The 25462-nt window shown below is 42.5% G+C and overlaps 1 protein-coding gene and 1 long non-coding RNA gene across 8 annotated transcripts in view; one reads left to right on the top strand and one right to left on the bottom strand.

Moving 5' to 3' along the window:
• FERMT2 (fermitin family member 2) overlaps positions 1–25462 on the top strand; it is a 132762-nt gene that overhangs the window by 11901 nt on the left and 95399 nt on the right. For 4 of the 7 annotated variants that reach the window (XM_032251089.1, XM_032251085.1, XM_032251088.1 and 1 more), the window contains exons 1-2: positions 22325–22555; positions 22905–23070. In XM_032251089.1, the coding sequence (XP_032106980.1) occupies positions 22914–23070 (157 nt within the window). In that variant the 5' untranslated portion in view covers positions 22325–22555; positions 22905–22913. Of the gene's footprint in view, positions 1–22324; positions 22556–22904; positions 23071–25462 lie in introns of those variants that run through there. The other 3 variants (XM_032251091.1, XM_032251090.1, XM_032251086.1) reach the window with 2 other exon arrangements.
• LOC116532035 lies at positions 20709–22140 on the bottom strand. The gene is made up of 2 exons (XR_004260683.1): positions 21513–22140; positions 20709–21382 (listed from the first exon to the last, which is right to left on the bottom strand). It is a non-coding gene; the product is annotated as an uncharacterized LOC116532035 (long non-coding RNA).

Here is a 25462-nt window from a genome sequence, read left to right as displayed (position 1 = left end):
TTAAACAAGAGACCCAGAAATGCCCAGGTCCTGCACTGCCAAGCATCGTCCTACTCAATTGGCTCTAACCACATGAAAAGAAAACCCAAAATGCAAAACAACGTCTACTTCATTAATAGCTGTACAAGCACTTGATACTCCCACAAAGAGGGAAGTGGCCCCTACCTGGATTGGAGAATGTAGTTTCTGCCTCAGGTGTAGGCAAGATCTCATTTCTTTTGCCCAAATGAAAGGGCCCTGAGACACTGGAAGCCACATGTAATGGAAGGGAAGAAAGTGTTGAGCCTGCCCCAGGTATAGGATACTTACCACCAGAAAACATACTGTCACCCAGGGGCAGTGGCTCACACCTGTAATCCCAGCACTTTGGGAGGCCGAGGCAGGCAGATCACAAGGTCAGGAGTTCAAGACCAGCCTGGCCAACATGGTGAAACCCCATCTCTACTAAAAATACAAAAATTAGCTGGGTGTGGTGGCCCACACCTGTAGTCCCAGCTACTTGGGACGCTGAGGCAAAGAATCGCTTGAACCCGGGAGGCAGAGGTTGCAGTGAGCTGAGATCAGGCCACTGCACTCCAGCCTGGCAACAGAGTGAGACTCTGTCTCAAAAAAAGAAAAAGAAAAGAAAAAGTGAAAAGGGCAATGGAAGCCTGCAATTAAAAGCATTTATAGGCTTCAAGGATGGATATCAAGGAATACTGTGGCTTGAAAATACAGAGTCCTATTATAAAAGGAGGCTTTCCTATAGTTAGAATAGGAAGATGAATGTTTTGGTTGGAAGGGATATACTTTAAAAGCTAAACTCAGACAAAATTAAGGGAAAGTAGTCTGTGGCATTACATGGAGAATGCCATTGTCCGAAAGATGAAAGGAAAAAAGTAAACATGAAAGGAAGGAGAAGACTAGAAGAAATGTAAAAGAAAAATATGTCAAAAGTAGATGGCACAAAGATGATTGAAAACTTGAGAATTTATCAGATAATCCTAAGCACGTCATAAATGAAAGGGTACTAGCCTTTCATTCAGTCAGTCATTCAACACACATTTATCAGGTGTCTAATTTTGTGCCACACATTGGTAAGTCTTAAGGATAAAACAAGTCACTGGGTGCAGTGGCTCATATCTGTAATCCCAGCACTTTGGGAGGCCGAATGGCGAGGATTGCTTTAGCCCAGGAGTTTGAGACAAGCCTGGGCAACATAGGGAGACCCCATCTCTATAAAAAATTTGAAACTTAGCTGGGTATGGTGGCACAGGCCTCTGGTCCCAGATACTTGGGAGGCTGAGGTAGGAGAATAACCTGGGCCCAGGAGGTTGAGGCCACAGTGAGTTGTGATCACACCATTGCACTCTAGCCTGGACAATAGAGTGAGACCCTGTCTCAAAACAAAGAACAAATAAACAAAAGTAAGAATAGGAGAGTGGATGGGACAGACATTGTTCCTTTAGTGTAACAACAGGATTTTGTGATAGATGAAACTCCTAGAAGGAGATCCTTGATTAAGAGAAGGGTGTTCAGACAGATGCCTCAAAGACGCCACCTAATCATGATCACGATGATGAAGATGACCCAGCAAGAGGTCTGAGAAGAAGCAAAGTAGGACCAGGAAAATAGGGTGACACAGAAGGCAAGGGAACTGTTGCAGGGAGGAAGTGGTTACCAGTATCAAAAGCTGTCAAGAAATCAAGAAAGAAGAGGATTTAAAATGTCCTTTAAATTTATGACATGGAAATATTTAAACCACAACATGAGTCATTCCAGTGGGGGAAGGAGGTATAAACAATGAGGAAATGGGTTGAATCATAAGACAGTGGAGCAAGATGGTGGAATAAATGTCTCTACTGATCATCCTTCCCAACCTCCCCACCATCCCCCCGCAACCCCACAAGGTCACCAATTTAACAACTACTTATACTAGAAAACACCTTTATAAAGACTAAAAATCAGAAAAGAAAACTGGACCAAACTCAGCTGATGCCCACCTACAGAGGGAGCATTTAAATCAGCCTTAACCAGAAGGAAATTGCCAATCCCTGCAATCACCACCACAAGCTAAAGTGCTCTGGGGCTCTAAATAAAATTGAAATGCAGTCTAGGCCACAAGAACTGCAACTTTTACATAAGTCCTAGTGCTAAACTGGGCTCAGAATCACTAGACAGGGTGATGCAACCTACTGAGATACCAGGCATTTAATGGAATGCTGGCATCACCCCTCCCCTAACCCCAGGCTGCACATTCACAGCTCCAAAAGAGACACCTTCCTTCCACTTGAGGAGAGGAGAGGAAAGGGTGTTGAGGATTTTGTCTTGCAGTTTGAATACCAGCTCAGTCACAACAGGAGAGGGAACCAGTCAGAGTTGTGAAGCCCTCTTTCTAGGACTTACTCCCAGATGACATTTCTAGACATGTCCTAGGCCAAAAGAGACCCTGCTGCCTTGAAGGAAAGGACCCAGTCCTGACAGGATTCATCACCTGCTAACTGAAGAGCCCCTGAGTCCTGGATAAACAGCAGCACTACCCAAGTACTATGTTGAGAGCCTTGGGTGAGCCTCTGAGATTTGCTGGCTTCAAGTGAGACTCAGCACATTCCCGGCTGTGGTAGTTATGGGGTAAGACTCCTTCTGTTTGACAAAAGCAGAGGGAAAAGTAAAGGGGACTTCATCTTACATCTTAGGTACCAGCTCGGCCACAGTACAGTAGAGCAACAAGTAGGCTCCTAGGGGTCCCTGATTCTAAACTTAGCTCTTGAAAATCATTGCTGGACCTGCCTTGGGCCAGGGGAGAGCTCACTGCCAGGAAGGATGAGTCCCAGGCCAGGTAGCTCTCACCACAAGTTGACTGAAGAGCCCTTGTACCCTAAGGAAATATCCACAGTAGTCTTAGTACTCCTTGTGGGCCTGTGGTGGTGGTGCTAACAGGGTGAGGCTCCTCTGCCTTTGGAAAAGGGGAGGGAAGAGTGGGAAGGACTGCCTCTGTGGCTTGAGTGTCAGCTCAACTACAGTATAATAGAACACTAGGTAGACTTCCAAGATTTTTGACTGTAATCTCTAGTTCCCAGATGGCACCACTGAACCTGCTCAGGGCTGGGGTAACTCGTCACCATGAAAAGGACACAGGCCTAACTGGCTTTGCCACCTGCTTATTGTAGAGCCCCAAGGTCTTGAGCAAACATAGTCAGTAGTCAGGGAGTGATTACAGCAGGCCTTGGGTGAGACCAAGTGCATTGCAGGCTTTAGGTCTGACCCGAACAGTCATAGTGATGGTGGCCACAGGGGTGCTTGTATAACTCCACCTCCAGCATCAGGTGGCTCAGGAGAGAGAGAGAGAGAGAAGAGAGAGAGAGAGAGAGAGAGAGACTCCATTTTTTTGGGGAAAAGTTAGGGAAGAGAACAAGAGTCTCTGCCTGGAAATCCAGATAATTCTCCCAGATCTCATCAAAGACCATCAACATGGTACCTGTACAAGCCTACAAGAACCACAGCATAACTGACCTTGGAGTGCTCCCTAAAGCAGATACAGCTTAGATCACAACCCTCAAGTCTTTTCACACATCTGGAAAGCTTCTCCAAGAAGGATGGGTACAAACAAGCCCAGACAGTGAAGACTACAATATATGCCTAATTCTTCAATGCTCAGGCACAGATGAACAGCTACAAGGATCAAGACATTCCAGGGAAGCATGACTTCGCCAAATGAACTAAATAAGGCACCAGGGACTAATCCTAGAGAAACATAAATATATGACATTTCAGACAGAAAATTCAAAATAGCTGTTTTGAGGAAATTCAAATAAATTCAAGATAACACAGAGAAAGAATTCAGAATTATATCAAATAAATTTACAAAGAGATTGAAATAAAAAGAATCAAGTAGAAATTCTGGAGCTGAAAATGCAATTGGCATGCTGAAGAATGCATTAGAGTCTTTTAGTACTAGAATTGATCAAGCAGCAGAAAGAAATAGTGAGCTTGAGGACAGGCTATTTGAAAATATACCATTAGAGGAGACAAAAGAAAAAAGAATAAAGAACAATAAAGCCCACCCACAGGATCTAGAAAATAGCCTCAAAGGGGCAAATCTCAGAGTTATTGGCCTTAAAGAGGAGGTAGAGAAAGAGACAGAGGCAGAAAGTTTGTTCAAAGGGATAATAACGGAGAATTTCCCAAACCTAGAGAAAGATACCAATATCAAAGTATGAGGTTCTAGACCACCAAGAAAATTTAGCCTAAAGAAGACTGCTTCAAATAATTTAATAAACAAACTTCCAAAGATCAAAGATACAGAAAGGATTCTAAAAGCAACAAGAGAAGAAAAACAAATAACATACAATGGAACTCTAGTACATCTGGCAGCAGACTTTTCAGTGGAAACGTTACAGGCCAGGAGAGCGTGGCATGACTTATTTAAAGTGCTGAAGGAATAAAACTTTACCTTAGAATAGTGTAGCCAGTGAAAATATCCTTCAAGCATGAAGGAGAAATAAAGACTTTCTCAGGCAAACAAAGCTGAGGGGTTTCATCAACACTAAACCTGTTCTACAAGAATTGTTAAAGGGAGTTCTTTAGTTAGAAAGAAAAGGACATTAATGAGCAATATGAAATCACTCATTACAAAACTCACTGGTAATAGTAAGCACACAGAAAAACAAAGTTATAACACTGTAACTGTGATATATAAACTATTCTTATCCTTAGTAGAAAGACCAGATAATGAACTCATTAAAAACAAGAACTACAACTTTTCAAGGCATAGACAGTACAATAAGATATAAATAGAAACAACAAAATTAAAAAGTAGAGGGAACACAATTAAGGTATAGAGTTTTTATTAGTTTCCTTTTTGTTTGCTTATTTGTTTGTTAAACAGTGTTAAGTTGTTATCAGCTGAAAATAATGGGTTATCAGATAGTATTTGCAAGCCTCATGGTAACCTCACAAAGCAAAACACATACAACAAATACACAAAAACATAAAAAGCAAGAAACTAAATCATATCAACAGAGAAAATTACTTTCACTAAAGAAAGACAAAAGGGAAAAAAAAAAAAGGAATAGAAGAAAACAAAACAACCAGAAAACAAATAACAAAATAGCAGGAGTAAGTCTTACTTATCAGTAGTAACAGGGAATGTAAATGAACTAAACTCTCTAATCAGAAGACACAGAGTAGCTGAATTAAAAAAAAAAAAAAAGACTCATTGATCTGTTGCCTACCAGAAACAAACTTCACCTATAAAGGCACACATAGACTAATGAAGAAAGTGAAAAAAATATCCCATGCCAATGGAAACCAAAAAGAACAGGAGTACCTACAGTTATATCAGACAAAATAGATTTCAAAACAAAAACTATATGAAGAGACAAATGATGTCACTATATAACAATAAAGAGGTCAATTCAGCAAGAGAATATGACAATTGTAAATATCTATGCACCCAACACTACTCACATATATCAAGGAAATATTATCAGAGCTAAAAAGAGAGATAGACCCCAATACAATAATAGCTGGACTTCAACACCCCAGTTTCAGCATTGGATGGATCACCCAGCAGAAAATCAACAAAGGAAACATCAGACTCAGTCTGCACTATAGACCAAATGGATCAAATAGATATTTACAGAGCATTTCATCTAATGGCTACAGAATACGCATTGTTTTCCTCAGCACATTAATCATTCTCAAGGATAGACATACAATAGATGGAAAAACAAGTCTTGGGCTCAGTGTGTTGGCTCACTCCTGTAATCCCAGTACTTTGGGAGGCCAAAACAGGTGATTACTTGAGGTCAGGAGTTCAAGACCAGTCTGGCCAACATGGTGAAACCCCATCTCTACTAAAAATACAAAAAATTAGCTGGGCATGGTGGTACATGCCTGTAATCCCAGGTACTTGGGAGACTGAGGCAGGAGAATCGCTTGAACCCAGGAGGCAGAGGTTGCAGTGAACTGAGATCATGCCACTGCACTCTGGCGTGGGTGAGTGAGACAGCATCTCAAAAACAAAAGCAAGTCTTAAAACATTCAAAAAATTAAAATAATCTCAAGCTAAGCAAAAGGAACAAAACTAGAAATCAGTAACAAGAGGAATTTGGTAAACTATGCAAACACTTGAAAATTAAACTGTGCTCCAGGATGACCAATGGGTCAATGAAGAAATTAAGAAAATTAAAAACTTTCTTGAAGAAAAGCCAGTAAAATGGCTTATATGCAAAAGATAAGCAATAACAAATGCTGGTGAAATGTGGAGAAAAGGGAACCCTCGTACACTCTGACTGGGAATGTACATTAGTACAACCACTATTGAGAACAGTTTGGAGGTTCCTCAAAAAAGTAAAAATAGAGCTACCATATAATCCAGTAATCCCACTGCTGGTTCTATACCCAAAAGAAAGGCAATCAGTATTGAATAAATGTCTGCAGAGTCCTGTGTTTGTTTCAGCACTATTCACAATAACCAAGATTTGGAAACAACTTAAGTGTCCATCAACAGATGCATGGATAAAGAAAACGTGGTACATATGCACAATGAAGTAATGTTCAGCCATAAAAAAAGAGAATGAGATCCTGCCATTTGCAATAACATGAATGGAACTGGAGGTCATTATGTTAAGTAAAATAAGCCAGAGACAGAAAAACCAACATTGCATGTTCTCATTACCTGTGGGTTATAAAAATCAAAGCAATTGAACTCATGGACACAGAGAATAGGAGGTTTGTTATTCAGAGATTGGGAAGGGTAGTGTCTGGGGTTGGTGCAGGGGGTGGTGACAGGGGAGGTAGAGATAGTTAATAGACACACAAAAAATAGAAACAATGAAGAAGGCCAGGATCAGTGGCTTACACCCGTAATCTCAGCACTTTGGGAAGCCAAGATGGGTGGATTACTTGAGCTCAGGGGTTCAAGACCAACCTGGGCAACATGGTAAAACCGTATCTCTACAAAAAAATACAGAATAATTAGCCAGGCATGATGGTGCACACCTGCAGTCCCAGCTACTCGAGAGGCTTAGGTGACAGGATGGCTTGAGCCCCAGAGGCAGAGGTTGCAGTGAGCCAGGATCATTCCACTGCCCTTCAGCCTGGGCAACAGAGTGAGACCCCATTTAAAAAAAAAAAAAAAAAGGATGAATGAATAAGACCTACTATCTGACAGCACAACAGCATGACTAAGGTCAATAATAATTTAATTGTACATTTAAAAATAGCTAAAAGAATATAATTGGATTGTTTGTAACACAAAGGATAAATGCTTGAGGAGACGGATACCCCATTTTCCATGATGTTATCATTATGCACCGCATGCCTATATCAAAATATCTCATGTACCACATAAATATATACACCTACTATGTACCCACAAAAATTAAAAACAGTAAGACAGTGGCGAGGAAATGAAGGCAGTGAGTATAGACAATGCTTAAAATGTTTTGGAGAAGTTTGACTATGAAGGGGAGAACAACAGCAAAGGAGATAGTGAAGTCTAAGGAGGGCTTTCTGATCTCTTCTCTAGCCTCTCGAATGATAGGAAAGACTTGGGCACATTTACATGCATATAAGAATCCTCTGGGTCAAGGAGAGAATTTAAAATGCAGGAGAAAACACTGGAGAATCTATTGACAGTAGGAGGAAATGCGATGCGGGCACAGATGGATTAATCTTTGAAAGAACGTGAACACCTCTTCTGCCTAATGGCAGGAGAGGAGGATAGACCATTTGTGTGCATTTTGACAGGTCTGAAGCTTTGGTAGAGTAAATCAAGGTAGTTATTCCTTGATGGCTTCAATTTCAATGGGAAATAGGAGATGAAGTCATGGGAGAATGAGGAGTGAGGCTAGGTTGCAAAGGACCAGGGTTGACTAAGCAAAGATAATAGACAAAACTGAAGGACAGTGTCTACGAGGAAGATGAAGACAGGATCTACACACATTTATATGCTTGGTTACAGCTCAAAGATCAGAGGCACACTACAAAATAAGCATGTGGACCTGAGAAGCACATCAATATTTATATGTCATACTGATGCTCTTGGTTGTAATAGTCTTCAAGAGTTTAAGTTCTTAGTGGCATAGAATCCAAGACATGCACCCTTTCATTCATTTATCAAATTTTTGTTGAGTATCAGTCATGTAGCAGGTACTGTGCTTGGTGCTTTTAGGATATGGCTGTGAACAAAGTAGACCAAGGCTGGGAGCCTCAGGGACTTCCATTCACATGATCATGACATGAATTGTGCCCACAGAGCTGGAATTGTGTCAGTGTGCATGGAACTGGAAAGTCTCGCCTTTGAAGGAGTTCCCATAATGGTGGAAAGGAAGGCTGTCTGGGATGGAGACAAATAAGCTGTATTAGTCCATTTCACACTGCTATAAAGAAATACTTGAGACTGGGTAATTAATAAAGAAAAGAGCTTCAATTGACTCATATTTCCACATGGCTGGGGAGGCCTCAGGAAATGTACAATCATGGCAGAAGTTAAGCAAAAACAGCCTTCTTCACATGGAGGCAGGAGAGAGAGTGAGTACAAGCAAGTGCAAGCAGACACTTATAAAACCATCAGAGCTCATGAAAACTCTTTCCCCATCATGAGAACAGCATGGAGGAACTGCCCCCATGATCCAATCACTTCCCCTCCCTTGACACGAGGGGATTACAATTTGAGATGAGATTTGGGTGAGGACAGAAATCCAAATGATACCATAAGCTAACAAACAAATGTGATAATGTTGAAGTCTTGATATGTTTTATAAGAGGAAAAAAAGCAAATGAGGAAATAGAAAATAATGAGGCGGTGGGGATGCAGGGTGGTAAAGGCTACTTACTTCACACTGCCTGGCTAGGAAAAGCCTTGCTGAGAGATGACACTGGGGCTGGGAAATAAAAAGCCACAGGAAGAGGCAGGGAAAAGCCTGGAGGCAGAGGGAATGGTATGTGCTAAGATGAAAAAGTAAGGAGTCCTGAATGACTGGATACAGTGAGCAAGAGGTCAGCAAGGTAGATGGGCTAGATCCCGTGAGGACTTTCAAGCCATTTTAAGGAGTTTGGATTCTATTCTAAGTGTGATGGAAAGCTATCGATGTTACTAAGAGAAGGATAAATGTTGTGATTTACAGATTTAAAGAATCACTCTGGCTGCCGTGTAGAAAAATGGATTGGAGGGGGAACGATCAGAGAGGCCACTTAGGAGGCTACTGAATAAATAATGTAAGTGAGAAGACAGTAGCTAAGACTAGGGTGGGGGTGGAGAGAAGCGAATCAATTTGGGATCTGTTTTAGTGACAGACCAACAGGATGTAGTGCTAAATTAGTCATTGCAGATGGACAGTAAACGAAAGTGGAAAATCAAGGCTGAGTCCTAGTTTGTAAGTTGAGCAAATGGGTTGAATGCTGATATCATCTGATGAGATGAAAAATAGTGGGGCAGAAGTAGATATCAGGAAAAGTCCACAGTCTCACATTGCACATTTTAGTTTGAAATGCCTACTAAACATGGATCTATAGGTCCAGAGTTTCAAGGACAGGTCTGGGCTAGAGGTTTGGAAATCATCAACAGAGAGATAGTATTTTAAGCCTCAAGGTACAGGGAGATCAGCTGGAGAGAGAATGTACATAGAGAAGAAAAGAGGTGCCGGACAGAGCTCTATAGCATGCTGACTTCAGAGATCAGCTAGAGGAGGAGCCAGTGAGGAAGGCTGAAAAACAAAGACAGAGAGGTAGAGGAAAAGCTCAGAGATGCAATGTCCAGACTCCAAGAGGAGTGTGTGTTTAGAGACGGAGAGTGGGCAAGGGACTGAGAATTTGAAGCAGAGGATGGAAAGGGCACCATTTATTTTGCAACATAACAATTACTGGTGATATTTAAAAACTGATTCAGTGGAGTGATAGAAACAGAGGTATTGGAGAGGAAAAATAATTTTCCCTCAATCCCTCGTAGTTCTTAGTTGGGATACCTTTAACAAAAGATTAACAAAAAAACAAACAGGTTTATTCATACCTACAGCGCACATCACCTGGGAGAAATCTCAGTGAAAAGTAACTCAAATCAATGACTTATACAGCATATACAGCATCTTGAACAAACAATAATACATTTGTAGAGAATGGACAAAGAAAAGCAATTTTAGACTTCTAAGGAAAGGTAAATATATTGGAGGAAATGAACAGAATAAAATTTGTTTGCAGATTCCTCCGGTACCATATCTGGGCTTATAAGAGTCTAGAGTGGTCTCCAGTAAGGGAGAATTTATATCCTGTATTTAGGCAGAAAAGGAGGTTGGATAGAGAGAGCTTTTTCTCCGCTGCATCTTAATTGCCTTCAGCTGAAAACTAATTTTTATGTCAAAGAACCAGTCTTGATTCAGCTACAATGCAGATGTGAAAAAAAAGAAGCATATTTTGAGGTGACATGTTTTCTTCAATGCAAATTTGGGGGTGAGTTTTAAAGTAATAGAAAATCGAGAAAGTAGAGATATTACATATAGGCCTTTCATTTGAGTGGTTTTGTGTTTAAGGTAACCACAGAAGTAAAAATGTGGGGAGATACGTGATCAAGAGAGACTTGTTTCTTTATGTATTTAAATGGGAGATAGTAGAGTCTGTTTATATGGTGATGGAAATTATATGGAACCTAAAAATAAAGAATTATCTTTTTTTTTTTTTTGAGACAGCTCTGTCACCTAGGCTGGAATACAGTGGCATGATTATAGCTCACTGCAGCCTCGACCTCTCAGACTCAAACGACTCTCCCACTGCAGCATTCCAAGTAGCTAGGACAACAGGTGGATGCTACCATGCCCAGCTAAGTTTTAAAAATCTTTTGTAGAGAGGGGGTCTCCTCATGTTGCCTAGGCTGGTCTTGAACTCCTGGGCTCAAGCAATTCACCTGACTTGGCTTCCCAAAGTGCTGGGATTACAGGCCTGAGCCACCACCCCTGGTCAATAGTGTATCTTTTCATAGGTGTAGGGACACTTTCTTCATTTGCTTACTAATTTCTTGTATTTGCTTTGCTTTATTTTAAAGATAGGGTCTTGCTCTGTTGCCCAGGCCTATCTGAACTCCTGGCCTCAAGTGATCCTTGACCTCCCAAACCAAAGCACTGGGATAGAGGCATGAGCTACCACACCCAGCCTAAATTCTTCCTTTTCTTTTTTTTTTTTTTTTTTTTGAGACAGAGTCTCACCCTGTTGTCCAGGCTACAGCTCAGTAACACAGTCACAACTCACTGCAGCTTTCACCTCCGGGGCTCAAGTGATCCTCCCACCTCAACCTCTCAAGTAGCTGGGACTACAGGGGCACACCACCATGCCCAGCTAATTTTTCATATTTTTGGTGGAGACAGGTTCTTACCATGTTGGCCAGGCTGATCTCAAATTCCTGGATGCCAGTGATCCACCCGCCCTGGCCTCTCAAAGTGCTGGGATTACAGGCTTGAGAGCCACTGGACCAGGCCTAAATTCTAAATGAATTATTTCTTGAATTTAGTTCAAGGGAGAGGAAAGGTTTACAGTGACACCTCCCAAGCACCAGATGGCAATGTTCAGCTGCTGTTCTGTTCTCTGTTACCTGAGAGCACCCTCTTAAGAGCTAGCAGATAAAATGCACTTCTGTCCTTCCAAGGTGGACGGAGTTGGCCCTAGGGCAATTGAAATTGTAGATGACTTTTTGGTTTGGCTCTTTTAGTGGAATTGCAACTCCTGGGAAAGAATAGAGGGTTTATGCATTTAAAGAGGACATTGTCTTATAAAGGACAAAGGGTAGAGAACATTTCTCAGAATGGATTTGGGAGTCAGCAGTTTACCTGCCACCCAAAAGTAGGAGGAACCAGCTAGGCAGTAACTAACATTAAAAATCAGGGAGAAGCCTAGCGTGTTTATAGGAAACACTGATCAAGTGTTGTAGGATGAAGACAGCTGTGAGGACTGGCCTCTTGGCCTGTGGATTTCCAGTGAATCACAAGTGGCAGCAGCACCGCTAGGCTGGTAAATTCACCTCTGTGCTGTCGCCAGTGGTTTCCCTACAGCCTCTGACTCTCCGCCTTAGTTGTACTGAAATAATCTCTGACTCTCCGCCCCAGTTGTACTGAAATAATCGCTCAATCACATCCTTCCTTTCTTACATCCTGGCCCAGATCTGACCTGGGAAGGGCTTCCATCCGATCAACACAATAACCCAAGCAACCCCACCCTCTCGTTGACTAATATTGACAGTATTTGTTTAAATATGTTTGTGACCGACTTACTCTAGCCTCTTGTGTCTTTCTACTTTTATAAAATGGTTATAGCCTTCCAACAAGCCAATCCTATCCTTGAAAATTTATGTGTATTTCTTCTGGCTCGGCAAGGGCTTCTCCTATTTCCTCCTGAATCTTTAGAATTATCCCGGTGAGGAATCTTTTAAACAAATATTTCCTTCTTATATTTTCTTTTTTTTTTTTCCTTTGTTCTTCCTGATAACCACGAATCAACCAAAATCCCCCTTACATTTTCCATAGTCTTTACTCATGCTTAGGTCTCCTTTGCTTTGAAAAGTGTCCTTGTCTGCTGCACCTCCAAATTGCTATCTTATTTCTTGCTTTCCTTTCCCTGGCAAACCTCCCTTTTGCTTCTTTAACTCTTGGAAATCTGTTTCCAGTCAGCTCTAGAATTGTCCTCCGCAAGGTTAAGAGGAACTTTTGCCAGTCACTATTTTCCTGAACTTTTCTGCGTCATTTGATACTGTTGACCAACCTTTCTTTCTTATTTCTTAAAATAGTTTCTTTCTTTCTTTTTTTTTGGCTTGCCTAACTAATCTGATTATTTTCTCAGCTCTGATCCTTTCTTCTCTATTACCCTAGATAACTCTTCTTTCTGCTTCTGCCTTTGGGGAACAGTGACCCAAGGGGTGCCTCATTTGGGGACTCTGGGCCATCCATTAGGGCTCACCTCTATATTAATGACTTCTCTGTATGATCTGACCCTCTCACAAGACTGCCAGCCTTGTTTATCTGATTGCCCTCTAAACATTTCCACTGAATATGAGGCTTCCACCCCAAATTCAATATTTCTTTTTAAAAACTCTTCATCTTTACCTGGCTCCCTGAAATCATCTCTTTCAAACTTCCATTTCCCTGTCTGGGAGTTCCAACTGTTCTTCCAGTCTCCTCAACAGAAAAACTTGGAAGCATTTATGATCTCCTTTTTTTAGACCTAGGTTTTAGTCCCAGTTCTTCCACATACCCGCTGTGTGGCTTAGGACAAGTTGTGTAACCAGATAACCAATCTTGCCATCAGTGAACTGACATTAATCAAGGATAGTAATTAAAACTAAGGGTTATTGTAAGGAAAATTTAAAGTGCCTTGCATAGCACCTGGAACATCAAAAATGCTCAGAAAGTTTTTATTAATACTATTTTTGAAATCCCCTGCATCCTCTACCCCCTTTTATTTACCTTGACAGAGAAAGGTTTTTTTCTTACATCTAAGTTATGGACAGATTCCAAACCAAGCTTTCAGATTCTAGCCCCTAGCTCTTTCAAACCATCATGCATGTTTTTACCAGATTAATCTTATTTGAACATTGCTTCATAATATTACTACCACATACCAACTTTTTTTTTTTCAGATGGAGTCTTGCTCTGTCAACCAGGCTGGAGTGCAATGGTGTGATCTTGGCTCACTGCAACTTCCGCCTCCCAGGTTCAAGCGATTCTACTGCCTCATACTCCAAAGTAGCTGGGATTACAGGTATGTGCCACCACGCCTGGCTAATTTTTGTATTTTTAGTAGAGACAGGGTTTTACCACATTGGCCAGGTTGGTCTTGAACTCCTGACCTTGTGATCCACCTGCCTCAGCCTCCCAAAGTGCTGGGATTGTATGAGCCACCATAACCGGCCCACACACCAACTAAATGGCTCCTCTTTTTTTTTTCAAACTCAAAGTCTAAACTTCTGTTCTTCCTGGTCTGCCTTCACTCTGTACTCACCAGCCCCAAGCATGTACTTGGCATTTTTTCCTTTCTTCTCCTGGCTGGTGAGCACTCCACATTCACTTCTGCCTCGTAATTTTCCCATGCGACTTGTCTTGATAGGCCTCCATCTACTCCTTTGTCTGCTTAGCTTTATCGTCTTCAGAAAACATATCATGACTTTGTTAATTACCTTCTCACAGAGTCTAGGCTATCACAGTCCTCAAAATGGATCTGTACTTCACAATTTAGCCTTTTATTTTTGCTCCCTTTTCTCCCTTTTGATTTCTTTATTACTTTACCATGACATAATTCACATACCATAAAATTCAGCATTTTCAAGGATATAAGTCAGTGGTTTATAGGCGCAGTCCCCAACCTTTTTGGCACCAGGGACCATTTCGTGGATGACAATTTTTCCACACATTGAGGTGCACAAGGTGGAGTGAGGGGATGGTTAGAGGATGAAACGGTTCCATCTCAGATCATCAGATATTAGATTCTCATAAGGAGCATGCAACCTAGATCCCTTGCAGGTGCAGTTCACAATAGGGTTTGCACTCCTATAAGAATCTAATGCCAGGCTGGGCACGCTGGCTCATGTTTATAATCCCAGCACTTTGGGAGGCCGAGGTGGGTGGATCACGAGGTCAAGAGTTCAAGACCATCCTGGCCAACATGGTGAAACCCCGTCTCTACTAAAAAATATACAAAAAACTTAGCTTGGCATGGTGGTGGGCACCTGTAATCCCCGCTACTCAGGAGGCTGAGGCAGGAGAATCGTTTGAACCCAGGAGGCAGAGGTTGCAGTGAGCCAAGATCTCGCCATTGCACACCAGCCTGGGCGACAAGGTGAGACTCCATCTCCAATAAATAAATAAATAAATAATCTGATGCCACGGCTGATCTGACGGGAAGTGGAGCTCAGGCGGTAATGTTCATTCACCCACCACTCACCTCCTGCTGTGTAGCCCAGTTACTAACAGGCCATGTACTGCTACCGGTCTGTGGTTCAGGAGTTGGGGACCCCTGGTTAATACTACATTCATAGAGTTGTGCAAACATCACCAGTATCTAATTTCAGAGCATTTTTATCACCCTCAAAATAAACATTACACCTATTAGTAGTATTTCCCATTCTTTCCTCACCACCCTCCCCGCTGCCCGCAGTTCCCAATAACCATTAATCTACTTTCTATCTCTATGGTTTTGCCTATTCTGGATATTTTAGGTGAGTGGAATCATATAATTCTTGACTTTTTGTATTTGGTATAATTCACTTAGCATGATTTCAAGTTTATCCATTTTGTGGCATGTATTGGTACTTAATTCTTTTCTTAGGCTAAATAATCTTCTTCTCTTCCCCCCTCCCTCCTTTCTTTTCTTCTCTCTTTTTTCCTTCCATCCTTTCTTTCCTTCCTTCTTTCCTTTCTCTCTCTTCCTTCCTTCCTTTCCTTCTTTCCCTCCCTCCCTCCTTTCTTTCTTTGAAGATGGAGTTTCACTCTTGTTGCCCATGACAGAATGCAAAGGTGCAATCTCAGCTCACTGCAACCTCCACCTCCTGGATTCAAGGGATTCTCCTATCTCAGCCTCCTCAGTAGGTAGGATTACAGGCATGTGACGTCAAGCCCAGCTAATTGTGTATTTTTATTAGAGATGTAGTTTCACCTTTTGGTCAGGCTGGTCTCGAACTCCTGACCTCAGGTGATCCTCCCACCTAGGCCTCCCAAAGTGCTGGGAGTGCAAGTGTGAGCCACCACACCTGGCCAAACAATATTTCATTGTATATATATATATATATATATATATATATACACAGTGAATTTTCTTTATTCACTACTTGAAAGACATTTGGGTTGTTTTCATGTTTTAGACATTATAAATATTCATGTATGTTCAAGTTTTTATGTGGCATATGTTTTCAATTCTCTTGTGTGTATACCTAATAGTAGAACTGGTGGATTAAGTGGCGTCTTAATCTGTTTTGTGCTGCTGCAACCAAATACCACAAACTGGGTAGCTTATAAACAATAGAAGTCTTCTTCCCACATTTCTGGAGGCTGGAAAATCCAAGATCAAGAGTCCCACAGATTTGTGTCTAGTGAGGGCTGCTTTCTAGTTCATAGCTGGCACCTTCTAGCTGTGTCCTAACGGAATGGAAGGGGCAAATGAGCACCTTTAGGCCTCTTTTATAAGGGTGCTACCCCCTTGTTAAAGAGATTAATGATCTAATCAAAAGGCCTAACCTCTGTTTTTAATTTTTAAAAAAATTTTGTTTGTTTTTAGAGTCAAATAAAAACAACAAAAAAAAATTTTAAATCTGTTTTTAGGGCCTCACTCTCACCCAGGCTGGAGTTCAGTGGCATGATCACTGCTCAGTGCAGCCTCAAACTCCTGGATTCGGCCAGGTGCTGTGGCTCACGCCTACAATCCCAGCACTTTGGGAGGCTGAGACAGGCAGATCACTTGAGGTCAGGGGTTCAAGACTAGCCTGGGCAACATGGTGAAACCTTGTCTTTACTAAAAATACAAAAATTAGCCAGGCATGGTGGCATGTGCCTGTAGTCCCAGCTACTTGGGAGGCTGAGGTAAGAGAATCACTTGAGCCCAGGAGGCGGAGGCTGCAGAAAGCCAAGATTGCGCCACTGCACTCCAGTCCAGGTGACAGAGTGAGAGTCTGCCTTAAAAAAAAAAAAGGAAAAAAGAAAAAATCCTAAGCCCCAGCGATCCTCCCACCTCAGCCTCCTGAGTAGCTAGGACTACAGGTGCCCACTTTCATGTCCAGGTGATTTTTTACTTTTATTTTTGCAGAGACATGATCTCACCATGTTGCCCAGGCTAGTCTCAAACTCCTGGGCTCAAGCCATCCTCCCACCTAGGCCTCCCGAAGTGCTGAAATTATAGGTATGAGCCACTGTGCCAGGCCTTCCCCATCTCTTAATATCATCACCTTGGGAGTTAAGATTTCAACACATGAATTTTGGGAGGACACAAACATTCAGACCATGGTAACTATGTATATGCTAACTATATATACTATAACTATATATAGTAACTATATATATGGTAACTCAGTGTTTAATTTGTTGAGGCACTGCCAAACTGTTTTTCAAAGCAACTTATCGTTTGCTTTCCCACCAGCAACGTATAGGGGTTGCAATTGTTCCGCATTCTAGCCAACACTTGTTTTTGTCATCTTTTTTTTTTTTTTTTTTTTTTTTTTAAGAAGGGGTTTCACCATGTTGGTCAGGCTGGTCTTGAACTCCCAACGTCAGGTGATCCGCCCGCCTTGGCCTCCAAAGTGCTTGGATTACAGGCGTGAGCCACCGCGCCCGGCCCATCTTTTTTTTATTACAGTCCTTCTAGTAGGATGTGAAGTATTATCTCATTGTACCTTAATTTGCATTTCCCTGCTGATAAATGATGTTGAGAATATTCTGTGTGGCCATTTGTATGTCTTCTTTGGACAACTGTCTGTTCATATTTTTTGAACTGTCTGATGTTATTGTTGAATTGTAATAGCTCTTTATTTATTTTTGATACAAGTCACTGAAAACATAGATGATTTGCAAATAGTCTTCCCATTCTATAAGTTGCTTTTTCACATTTTTGTTGCTGTTCTTTGAAATATAACTATTTTAAATTTTGATAAAATCCAATTTAACTTTATTTTTTCCTTTGTTGCTTATGCCTAGATGTCTTATCTAAAAAACCGTGGCCTAATCCAAGATCATAAAGGTTTAGTCCTATGTTTTCTTCTAGGAATTTTATAGTTTTAGACCTTACATATAAGCCTATGCTCTATTTTTAATTTGCATATATGTTGTGAAGTAGGGGTCTAATGTCTTTCGTATGTGGCTGTCCTTTCTGCTGTTTTAAATATAAGCCTCCTGCATTAGATAGATGTTCCTTAAGAATTTTTGACATGTGTTATATATTTACATGCCTGTCTCAGTGCCCTACAATGTGCTAGACACACAAGTTACTGTGTTTGTGTATGTGAACATTTGATACTTTTGTTGAGGTTAAGACTATTTCACAAGATGTCCAGGTGTTCAAACTTAAGTCGGTGGGGGGGGGGGGGGGGGGGGGGAGGAATAAAATTATCCCCAAGCATGGTTTTCTACATATAACTTACTGTAACCAGAGTAGTAAATGTAAGCATTTCTTTCCCTTTAAAGATTTCATTGTTACGTCAGAGCTCTCCTTTGGTCTGTAAAAACAGCTATATTCCTAGCAAATTTTCCTTGTTTCTGTTTGCCAGTCCTTTTCTTGCTAATTACGGTAACTGCCCATTTCTATCAAAGAAGTGGCTTTTGCAACCTCCCTTCCCTTTTAGATCACACTCTATGCCCCTGGATTTCTACCTCTTCAGTAGCTTTATTGGTGTGTGCCATTTTTGGCAATCTCCAAGACAAAGAGAGAATTCTACCCACCTGGATTTGACAATAATTCATTACATTTCATCTTGCTGGCCTCATGTCACATTTTCAAGCCCCACCTTACACATTCACACTCATATAAAGCCTCTCTTATTTTCTCCTATCCCCATCCTCTCTCCTTCAAACTCAGTGGTTATATTTTGAATTGACCTTTTAGAAATATGAAACACATTGTAAGAAGGCAGAGAGAAAAAGCTAAAGTCAACCTGAGCATTACCAAGCCCGAGGGCTGCATTTGACAGCAGATCTGTGAGGCATCGCTTGCTCTAAATCTAAGTCCAGTGCTTGGTACCTTATTTGGATATTACTGCTTTCAATGCTTGGGCTGTTCTTCCAAACACTGGCGTACCCGGCTACTTTTTAGTATGATGTAAGTACCACAAGCATTGCATTGTCCTAGTGGTTCTAGCAGGGGATTTCAGATAAGATTCTACATTTGAATACATTCTAAATCTTAGGTAGAAGTAAATATTTAAGAAATGCACTTAAAAGCCTCTCTTGATAAACTGGAAAAAAAAAATCCCAGTTTCAGAGAGGTGAGGCTGACTCCTCTTTAATTTTCAAAGCAAGCAACAGCTTGAAATACTCAAAAGAAGGCCTGAAGGGACCAGCTGCACCCATCCTCATCTAATTATTCTTCCACTGGTATTTAACTCAGGGTCCTTGCCTTCCTATTTAACTCAGGGTCCTTCCTTCCTGTGCATTAATTGCTCAAACATATACTGCTAACTTTCTAAAAATAGTGAAGTGTCTTATAAAGCCATACTTAAGCGATTTCAAATGTTAAGAAATGGGGCAGTCATTTACAATATTAAAATTCCCCGCCCCCACTCTCTGTCACTCAATGTAAAGAACAGTCAGAGAAGTGGATTCAGGAAAGCATGGTAGTTAGAGTAGTCGGTGTTGTGGCGGGACTGTTTAGAAAGTAACTGTTACTGTAAAGTGGGAAAATAACTAGAATGTGGAAACCAAGCACAGATGCTCCACAACTTACGATGTGGTTACCTTCTGTAAACTGAAAATATTGTAAGTCAAAAATGCATTGCATATACCTAACATACCAAACATCACAGCTTCGCCTAGCCTATCTTAAATGTACTCAGAACATTTACATTAGCCTCCGGTTGGGCAAAATGATCCAATATGAAGCCCATGTTATAGTAAACTGTTGACTGTCTCATGTAATTTATTGAATACTGTACTGAAAGTGAAAAACAGAATAGTCCTGGGGTATTCAAAGTATGGTGTCTACTGAATGCATATAGCTTTCACACCATCGTAAACTAAAAAAAAATCATTAAGTCAGGGACCATCTGTATTAAAAGAGTTTCTGAGCCATGACAGTCGGCTTTAACAATTTTGTCTGAAGGAAAGGGAATATTCAGAAAGGGCATAGATATTTTAGGTTCTAGAAAGCCATGGTTAGGAAGCCATAATTTTTTGTAGCTTACTGGAGCATGTACAAAGATCATAAGATACAATTCTTAGTTTGAGTCCCAGTTCCATTTTAAATCTCTACTCAAAAATCATCTCTACCGACCCCTCAAAGCCTCCCAACCACCACCCACCTTTTTTTTTCTTGTTTTGTGTCACTTATAATGTATGCTATCTTACAGTTTATGCATCTATATACATTGTCATAAATCTTTTGGGGGATAAGGTAGGGGAAATAAGTAAGTACATTTTTAAAGTGGGGATTTTCCCATTGAGATTTGTTTTTTTTTGTTTTTTCTGAGATAGAGTTTCACTTTGTCGTCCAGGCTGGAGTGCAGTGGTGTAAACACAGCTCACTGCAGCCTCCACCTCCTGGGCTCAAGCAATCCTCCTGCCTGAGCCTCCCAGAGTGCTGGGATTATAGGCATGAGCCACTGTACCTGGCCCCTGAGATTTCTCCATTGAACAGGCTCGCTGTTTCTTTGACATTTTGTTGGTCTGACACCAGCATGTTTTCCATTTTCTCTGTCTCAAGCTATTGTGAATTTGTGGACAATGAAAAGAATTTGAAGTCCCTGCTCTTAAAAAACTCAAGATTTATTTAGACATATTTTTTAAAAATACCAAAGAAACTTCTGAAAATCTTGCCCGTAGTTCAGTCAGTATCTGCGCTTTCCAGTGTCTATCATCGTGAATGTATTGGCATGTACAGAGAAACTGAAATGCTGGATGCAATTCTAGGTGATGGTGTAAAGTTCTCGAGTTCGTAGAAAATAAAGAATAGAAGGGGAAAAAAAAAAACCTCCCGTGATTTCAAGACCCAGGCAGCTTCTTAACATTTTGTTGTATTTCCCTCTAGTCTTTTTCTCTGAACATTTAAAAATAAAGAAGCTCGTAATTTTACAGCTGCAGATCTAGTTCCGCAGTTTTGTGCCCTAACAAGCAATTCCTTATTTTATTAAAAACATTTTCCTATATATTTTCAACACCATATTACATAAACTCCCTCCTCTCCGGACATTCATATTGCTTTCAAGTGAACTATCTGGAACATCCGTGAGTAAAAATAATTGGAGAGTAGAGAGACGAGACTCAAGGCATCAATTTCTCCATGATGACTAGTTAAAAACATTGTAGTGGTTTTCCCAATTTTTTTTTTTTCTGCCAAGCCTTTGGCATCTGACTAAATTTTGCTGCTTTCACTCCTTTCTGAGTTCCACCCCTTTCTTGAGGCCTCCTATCTTGTTTCCCAGTTATATTAATGAACAAAAGGTTATCTGCCTTGTGGGTTCCCTTTCCAAGCGTTTGAGACAGTTTGACAGGACGATGAGACCGCGGACTTAGTCTTTTATCAGGAAAAGGTATTTTAATCTACGCCTTCTTGACGTTTACTTTTTGAGCCCATTAATTTGCTAGCGAGGCAGTTTCTCTGGTTTGCTGTTTCTGAACGGAGTGCACTCGACATTAATAGGGGAAGTGGAAACAAAAGCGGGAAGCAGGAGGACCGTTCTCCATCACTAGTCAGTCTTCAGCAGGTGAAGTTGTTTAGCTCTTCCCGGTACCTGCAGGCACAGTTCCAGAAGTATTAAAATCCAGGGTGTGGCTGAGGGTGGGGTGGAGCATGGCTCTCCATCTAACAACTTGAATAGACGGTTAGTTCTAAATTGCGTATACAAATATACAAATACGTACAAAGAGCTCGAGAAGCTGGGGAAACGGTTTCTGAGTAAAACTCGCGAAACTAAGTTGTGTCTTTCCCCTATAGCAAGAGCATCATCTGTTGGACTTGCATCTGGAGGGAGCTTCCAAAGGGGTTAAGAACGATTGCAAACTCCTGGGAGTCCAGTAGGAGTTGCTGATGGTGCCGGACATTGCTTGCAAAGCAATTTTAGTGGTTCACCTCCCTCTGGGTTTTCTCATTCTTTTGTGGGACGTTCAAGGAGCTGGTTTGGGCATTTACTTCTTAAAGTTTCTCCATCTCAAACTCCTCTCTCCAGCTCCCGGAGTGCGGCACCTCTCACCGCTCCAAGACTTTTGGTCCGGCTCCAGGCGTGGGGAGGGGGCGGGAGGACTTTGTTCCCCGAAAACGACCTTGCCCTGGGAATTTCCTGGGGCTGTTTCTCACGGACAAGCCCCCTCCCCCGGCTGCCAGCGCGGACACCCGCCGCGGGAGCCCAGTCCAGCCCGAGCTCCCGACGCCCAGCTGCGCACCCGCGCCCCCGGGAAATGTCGCCCGCGTTCCCCCGCTCCCCCTCCTCAGAGCCCGCAGCCGAGAGCCCGGATGTTGGATTCAATCCCGGCACCGGGTCCTTCATTTCCATAAAAGGGCAGCGCTCCGCGGGGCCGAGATTGCCGCCCCGCCGCGCCCCCCGCCGCCCCCGCGCCTCCCCACCCCTCCCGGGACCTGCAGCCCCCTCCCCCGAGCGTGGCGCCGGGAGGGCGGGGGCAGGGGCGAGGCCGGCCAGACCCGCTCGGGGCGGCGGTGCGGGCGGCGAAGGAGGGAGCCAGCGCGCCCAGCCCAGCCGGGCTCGGACCGAGGGGGCGGGGAGAGGGTGGAGCGCGGGGAGCCAGGCGAGGGGCGGCGAGGACTGGACTCCATTAGCCGCTGCGGCCGCAGGCAGCGCTTGGCCCGCGGAGGAGCCGGACGCGGACGCCGCCGCCGCCGCCGCCCCCAAGCCGCCAGCCCTGCGCCTGTTGCCGCGCGAGCCCCAGATCCGGAGCGCGAGGAGCGCTCGGTGAGGGAGCGGGACCCCGCAGGGACTCGAGGGGGCGCGGCGGGGAGGGGAGCGGGGAGCCCGCACACGCCGGGTCTCGGGGCCGGTTGGCAGGTGAAGCCCGCCGCGGTCCGCTAGTCGGGGACGGTGTGGGGCGGGCGGCGCCGGGGCCGAGGCGCGCTGCGAGGCGAGCGGGGCGAGCGGGGCGCTGGGTCCTCCTGCAGCCCGGGCCGCCGCCCTCCCGAGTTTGCGCGGAAAGCCCCGGGTCCTCCGCCACCTCCCAGCCCGCGGCCGACGCTGCGAATTCGGTGGGATTCGCCTTCCTTTGGGGGAGTGACGCTTACGAGAGCCATTTCCTCCGCGCTCGCAGGAAGGAGCCATGGCTCTGGACGGGATAAGGATGCCAGATGGCTGCTACGCGGACGGGACGTGGGAACTGAGTGTCCATGTGACGGACCTGAACCGCGATGTCACCCTGAGAGTGACCGGCGAGGTGCACATCGGAGGCGTGATGCTTAAGCTGGTGGAGAAACTCGGTGAGTAGCATCCCAGCTGCGTCCAAGTAACCACTTCCCAGAATTGGTGGGGGGGAGGAAAGCGGCTAAAGGCGGGGGAGGGGCACATTTGAGAAATCTCGGCATCCCGCAAATGCTTTTTAGAAATGTAAAATCTTTGAGTATTTAAGCAGATAGACCTGTTCTCCTTTGCATCTCACTTTGTTTTGTTACTCTCCGAATTTTCGTATGTAATGATTCGAGCCTCCCAATTATAAACTTAATTGCGTAGTTACGGGCTCCGGGGTATGTGTGCCGGGGAACTCATTAATTCTTAACATTTACCGACAGAACAGTGGAATAATGAGAAAAGTATGTTGAGAGGGTAATACTACAGGGTCCGTGGTTAGCTATTTCTTCAGCATACCTGAATGTTAGTGACGTTTGGTTTAGAGGATGGTACAAAATACATTTAAGAAAAATCTGTGCTGGAAAATGTGCAACTACTGGCGCCAGTGTGAAGTTTCTGTGGCTGTTCTACGTGGTGGAGTGCATTAAAATGTTCCAGTCATCCACTCTTATAAGGGGTGGGGCAGTGCTTGACAAACTTGGTATCCATAGTCCATGCTCGAGGTAAGCCATTTCTTGAGCATTCGGTTTTATAGTAATAACAAGCCAGTGAAAGAACTTTATGTTAAAAAGCAGACTTTGTTAAGCCAATTTGAAGTTGACAGTATTTGCTTGAGTATAAATATATACTGGGTTGATACTGACCGCGTTTGAAGTAATAAGGTATCTTACTGTATGAAGTGTATGAAAAGTGTGCACTACACATTTTGTTTGCGATGAATGAAACCATTTTCATCTGGAAGAGTCGGCCACATAGTTGATTTTATCCTAAGAGAAATGCTCAGAGAACTGTCTTCCTGAGCTTTAAAGTGCCTTTTGTACATAATGCAGTTGTGATAAGGTGATAAGTGTGGCATTGTCTTTTTAGGCTGGAGTTGTTTTTTGTTTTGGTGAAGGGGGGTTGGGGACTTTCTGGGGTTTTTTTTCCCGTCTTTTTTTCTTTTTAAACACAGCATTCATTTTCAAGCTACACTGGGAATATAGGGAGGTGCTTATTTGTCGGGAAATCTATTTCTTACCAGAGGATTATTGTATGTAAAGGTACTGAAATAGCATTATGATGCAGTTCGCAAAATAAGGCAGAATTCATTTGGGTGGACCCGCTTTGTACCCCTGTTGCAAGTTTTATTATTAAAGGACCAAACAGAAGCTCCTTACAAAGTAGCCTCTTCTTCAGACTCTGCATTGTTTGGCTTCCTGAGATGCAGCTCAGGAAAGAATATCCTCCTAGTTAACCCAGTGAAAATTAGATTTTGTTGTCTTGATTAGCCATTTAACTGACAGTTAACAGTATTTTTATCAGATTTGAATAAATCAGTTACTGTTTGCAAAATATTTATGAGCTTTTTTAATCCAGCATTGGTATGGGATTAAGAATGAAAATAGCAAATATTTGGATATATTTTGTTTTCAAAGAAAACAAGCATTTATATCAGATATTTTTTATTTTATGGTAAATAGACCTTATTAATACATTGGCTTCAATAGGAGATACTTTTTATATTGAAAAAAAAAAAAAAGGAGCTGTTTGAAGGTGGCTGAGACAACTTGTAGTTCTCGAAAGCCAGGCTGTAGCTAATGAATAAATAATGATTTCTATATTTATTTTGTATTGCTTAGGACTGTTTATTATAGAATCACAGTAATAAATAGAAATATAGAGAATAAACTATGCAAACAAATGTTAATTTAAGTGACTATAATCTTAGTCTTTTAATGCTGATGCACTTTTAATTTTTTGTGCAGAGAAAAGAAGCCTAACAAGGTAGGAAATGCTATGCATATGGAAACCTTACTCTTTTTTGAACTGAACTAATACTGATTGCTGTTGTATTTTGAATTCCAAATAGAAAGTGCCTCCAACCTTCCTGTTTGGTAAAGGTAGAGCTAAGTGATGTTCCTGGTTTTTACAATTAGATTTTGTTGCCTGTTGGCGAGTAAATGGAGGAGAGATTCAGTAGGGCACCATTTAAAACATCCACAAACCAGACTAGTCAAATTAGAAAAGAACTTTGTAATTTTTCAGAGTTTGCCAAAAACTGGAATGGCCTGCCTTCTGAAGCCCTGACTTATGTCACTGAAGGTATTAAAGGGCAAACTGGATGACTGCTTGCCTAAACAGTGGCTAAAGAGGATCAAAGCAGCATGCAGAGTCTAGATAAAAGGTGGAGATGGTGGTAAGGATGGGATGGTACAGAGCCTGGTGTCTCAGGTTTGCAGAGCAGTGATGGACAGTTAGCAGACTCAGCCTACTGTGGCCTTGAAGCAGTTATGAACAGAGGGCACCAGAGCATTCACCTACGTT

The sequence above is a fragment of the Sapajus apella genome, unplaced genomic scaffold (assembly GCF_009761245.1).
Source record: "Sapajus apella isolate SASKATOON/1434 unplaced genomic scaffold, GSC_monkey_1.0 scaffold74, whole genome shotgun sequence".
Taxonomy (NCBI): Eukaryota; Metazoa; Chordata; class Mammalia; order Primates; family Cebidae; genus Sapajus; species Sapajus apella.
The sequence above is the reverse complement of the archived record's forward strand: the minus strand, read 5'-3'. Positions and strand labels throughout refer to the sequence as shown.